The sequence below is a fragment of the Macrobrachium nipponense genome, chromosome 1 (assembly GCF_015104395.2).
Source record: "Macrobrachium nipponense isolate FS-2020 chromosome 1, ASM1510439v2, whole genome shotgun sequence".
In the NCBI taxonomy this organism is placed as follows: Eukaryota; Metazoa; Arthropoda; class Malacostraca; order Decapoda; family Palaemonidae; genus Macrobrachium; species Macrobrachium nipponense.
This window is the reverse complement of record NC_087200.1, coordinates 104,737,937-104,742,936: the sequence shown is the minus strand read 5'-3', so window position 1 is coordinate 104,742,936 and position 5,000 is coordinate 104,737,937. Positions and strand designations below refer to the sequence as shown.

The following is a 5,000-nucleotide window of genomic DNA, read 5'->3' as shown; positions in this document are numbered from 1 at the left end:
AGCAGTGAGGAACCAGTGAGTGTCATACCAGCTCCAAATCTGGCAGGTTTTCCTAGACCTATAGGTATTGGCCATCTGCAGCTGCCAAGCAATAGATACAGACCAGATGCTGTGAGATCGCCAGAAAACATTCCATTTACGCCGTTTGTTGAAAGTATATCGTCCACGGTCAGTGGTGAACTTCAAAGTATTAATACCAAAGGTCAAAGCTCAAGTCCCAAAACACCACAAGAACCTGAGTCTTCAGTGACCTTTGAAGCCCCTGGGAATCTCTTGTCTGCCCTTCACAGTACATATGTTGAAGTTATCAACTCAACAACAGTCAAAGTGACTACCTTTAACCATGACATGACTGAGAAGAGCATTTTTGATAATACTTTTTCTCCAAGAACTAACGGAGTTTTACGTGGTGACCATACTCAAGGCTTTTCTAGCACCACTCCCTTAACTTCTGATGGAAGTTCCCAGTCACCAGCTAGTCCAGATTCCCTTATTACAACAACTGTAAAGTCGACTTCGCCTTTGTTGTCTACTTTAAGAACGCCTCCCACTGAACGTTTAAACCTTTCTATTCCCCTTGGGACAAGTGCAACGCAGCAATTTGGCTCATTTGATAGTGCCAATGAAGATGACAGGTTTTTGCCGCAGACTGAGCATCTTTACAGACCACCTCCACCAACTCCCAAGCCACAACGCATACAGTCAGACCTTGAGAAGGACATTCCAACCATTCTAGACTCCAACAGTTTGATTGATGGCGAGATTCCTAAAAAAGAGGCAGCCAGAGCACTCGTACTGGATCCTCTTCCTAGTAATTTATTTAAACCCGAAACAACCACTGAAAATAAAAACAGACCAAACTGCAGAAATTCTTCATCCTGTCCTCCTCATTTCCCATTTAACATAAGTGATCGCACCACGCTGGTTCGAGCTCCAAATATAGCGCCTTCACTCTCATCGTCATATCCAAAAATTCTCACATATTCTCTTAATTCTCGATCTCCTTCTCCCATTCATGTTCATTCTTTTCAAGAAGGAAACCCTCAGCGGGACTTCCCAACAGCCGCTGACGCCCCTCCCGAACCTCGTTCAAGTCATGTGAGATTTCACTTTGAGGATTCGGAGGCTATGTCTTCCGAAATATCCACTAGACCCGATACAAAATCTCCCCCTAAGGAGTTGATTGCAAGTAGCAATTCTCAGACGAGGCAACATAGCTCACAGTCTGCACCAAGGCGAATTCCATTTGATCAAGTCGGTCCTGAAATCCCATCTACTAGAACCAGAAATCTTAACTTTGACAGAAACGCTCCTGTGGTCCCACTTCCAAACCTCAACCCTCCTCCTCTGGAAACCATAGTTGGTCGGGGGAGGGCACCTGTTCCACCATCTCGCTATGCTCAAGATTCAAGGGTTCAAAGTCATTCACAAAACAGTCAACAAAATGCAAATCAGAATGTACCGGAAGTTGGGAATCCCTCGTCAGAACATGCTCAGGAGCCCTTTCTTGTCCGGTCACAATCGCTCAACCACCAAGGTCAGCTTTATCCCTTTGATCCTCAGCATAATTCTAACCAAAATCCTATGCACAGACACTCCGTTTCTTTTTCTGTTGGCAATGTAACTAACATGAGCTCAGACGTAAATTCCGAAACCCTATCTCATTCAGTCCCAGCTTCCGCACCCTTTTATGTTCAGATTCTTCCTCCAGCTTTCAGTCAGTTGCCACATTTGGAGACGTATTCCCTACCAATCGATGCTAGGAAACTGCAGGATTCGTCACACAGAAAGCGCGGGGGTGTCGGATCCAGAACTAATCGTGGTCGTAGTCTACCCAGTTCTCCTGTACCATTGCCAAGTGCCCGGGGCGCAGTATTCAAGCCCTTACTTCTCCAACTTCAGGATAATCTCAGAGGGAGATATATACCCCTGAGACCTCCGCCAGAAAATCTAAGACAGAACTAAATTGTGGTAAGGGTTCTCGATAGGTTACCATATGTGAACACAAGCGCATCATACACATATAGCCTACTTTCATACTCGTACACAGAAACACAAGTGCAGGAGACGTTTTCATAATGAAATGAAAGGTTTTAAATTGGCTTAGAGATTGTTTATATCTGTGTGTACGTCACATTTTTTACTTAAATTTTCTTTACAGAGGAATAATTTAGAAACACTGCTACGTAGAACCAGGTTGGTAGTTGTATATTATTGGTGCTATTTTTCCATTTCTCAGTAGTAGATGTCAGATAAAGCTCTGCTGCTGTGTCACATCTGATACCCATCAGTGTGGCCTAGTCTTTTTTCCCCTCATTTATGTGTATGAGGCGACTTTGATGTCCCGGAACACTTTGCTGAAGTCTTTGAACACACAAAAAATGCACAAAGGTTTGTTGCGGCTTATTTGTCCAAACAAACAACATCAAGGTGTCTTTCGATGAAAATATTAGAAATAAAAAGTTTAAAGCTTAATTTAGCACTCGCAGGAGTCTCCTTTGTTTGTCTTTCTTTTAGGATCTTTAACCTCTGAAACAAAACAAAACGGCTTAATTAAGAGCTGGTGAACATGGAGAAAGTGACGGGCGATTTGAGTTAAATAAGGAAACTCATAGTTATTTGATTTTAAAAACTGCAAGCTAAACAATTGGTAACAAAGTCAGCAATCTTAGGGTACCTACAGCACGGCAGAAACGGTGATTTTTGTCAGATAAAAGCAAACATGATCTCATTTCTTCTTAATTTTTCAGGCGGTTTTCAAGTAAGGCATAACTGGCCATACTTTGATACCGCTCATCATGGGGCTAACGTTAAGATGACAAGCATATTGTATAGCGGCAAAGTTTTAGTGGGTTACTCACGATATAACAACGTCAAGACATTATACTTTGTATATACGTTATACCCTAAATAAGCCTTGTGGTTACGTTGGTATTCTGAGAATATGCTAAATCATTCTTTATGAGTTTTCTTGATCCAACGAAAACATTTCGTCTGTTTGGAACAGATGAAGTCACCTAAATAATGAGAAATAAGAATCATTAAAGTATTGACTATACTGTATAATCACTGGATTTTAGTAGTGATAGCTCATTTTGCAATATTGCTTTATTTTTCAGAAGAATTCGTCATCTCAAAGAAAATATTGTTAAAGAGGGTAATGCATTTATTTCGTTGTTACCGAGCTTTATATATATATATATATATATATATATATATATATATATATATATATATATATATATATATATATATATATATATATATATATACGTATACGTATATAATCTATGCAAGAAAATCAATCGGGCTCAAGCTAATTTTGTCAAATTTTGTTAAGAAAACAAAACGCTCAGTAATGTCCGAGAGGATGCTGATGCGTCCCGTCAAAAGGTGCTTAACTTTTGGAAGACTTGCTTCTGAAATTCTGTTCGCGAGAACATTTGATTACTGAAAGATTACGCTGAGAAAGAAACAGCTGATGAGCTAATACAGAAGAATTGTTGCAGTTTTTGGAACTTATTAAGGTGGTCGTTGACGGGTTGAGCACACGATTACAAATTGTTCATGTTGTGGTGTCCCTTATGTGTTTTTGTTATCATGATAGAATATTCAAGCTATGATTATTTATCAAATGTTGCTATTTATTATTTATTGATGAGTAGATGTTAAGTGCATATGTCACCATGTTGGTGAATAGTGTGTAAATATATATATTATGTAGTCTTCTTCATTCTAACGTATACTGGAAACGAGCTCTGCGGATTCTCCTCATTGCAGAGGAGACGCCCCGGCGCTTGAGGAAGGTTCTGGGAATAATCAGGACGTTCACTTCCCCTTTTCTTGTGGCCGGGAATTTTGACAAGAGTTAACTACTCTTGCTGGTTCAGTTGGCACGCTTGAAATGGGTTTTAAGAGAAATCGCTGTAGCAGTTTCTCAAAAATGCTAATGTTGACCCTCCCAACTTACCCTCATAGAAAAGCTCATCATTAACATGTCTTTCCATTAATTTATTTATCAAAATGTAAGTGCGAATTGGTAATATTTATTTTCCCTCCTTCTGAACGTCCTGCATTGTTGCATCAATGCTTTGTTGTTGCACTGGCGTCCTGTAGACCTTTCCAAGAAGTATACAGTCCTTTACTAAGACCTTATGTTCTGTCACTCTTGCCCTCTCTCTATGAATCTGAATTTTTTGTTTTCTGTATAAGTTGTTGAATAATTGTTTGACTTCACGCTCTTCTTCTTTGTCTTATTTTGCTCTTTGTATTCTCAAAATCCTTATTTATTTATCTCTAATTTATGATTTTTTTTGTATCAGTCCCAACTGTCTGTCTGGCAAAATGGCATCTATTATGTTGTTCCACACAAACAGTTACAGTTCTGTATGAAAAATATTATGATATACTGTACGTGAGTTTCCCTTCAGTTGTAACCACATCGAGTTCTCCAGCTTTTGCGTAGCGTTGGTGAAGGGTACACGAATCACTGAGTGACACAAAACGTCTGCTGTTTACTTTTCGGGTTTTGAGATATTTTCTCTTTGAAACTGGTCCATGAAACTGCTTTTGTTGAGTTTTGAACGTTGCTCCAGTGGCCCTTTCAAAAACAGAGTAAGAATTAAGATTATAGCAAAAAGTTTATCTCTTGGACGAGGTTTAGTACTAGCAAAATTGTCTTTAGTACACAGTATTCTAATTTGGTGAAGAAACCATAATTAAGCAGACAGTCATTTTCTGCAGTGTCATGAATAAAAGGAAATGATAAAAGTTGTTGCAAAATGATATATATATATGAGATATTATATATATATATATATATCGTATAATATATATATATGTGATGGATATATATATATAGATATATATATATCATATATATATATATTATATATATATACTGTATAATATATATATATATATATATATATATGATATATATATAGTATATATATATATATTATATTATATAATATATATATATATATATATATATATAT

The 5,000-nt window shown here is 37.9% G+C and overlaps 1 protein-coding gene across 1 annotated transcript in view; it reads left to right on the top strand.

Moving 5' to 3' along the window:
* The window catches only part of LOC135219517 (uncharacterized), a 141,042-nt gene extending 136,267 nt beyond the window's left edge, over positions 1-4,775 (top strand). Inside the window, exon 12 of the mRNA XM_064256346.1 lies at positions 1-4,775. This exon is cut by the window's left edge and continues 408 nt beyond it. Coding sequence (XP_064112416.1) covers positions 1-1,965 — 1,965 coding nt within the window. The 3' untranslated portion in view covers positions 1,966-4,775.
* Positions 4,776-5,000: the final 225 nt, after the last annotated feature.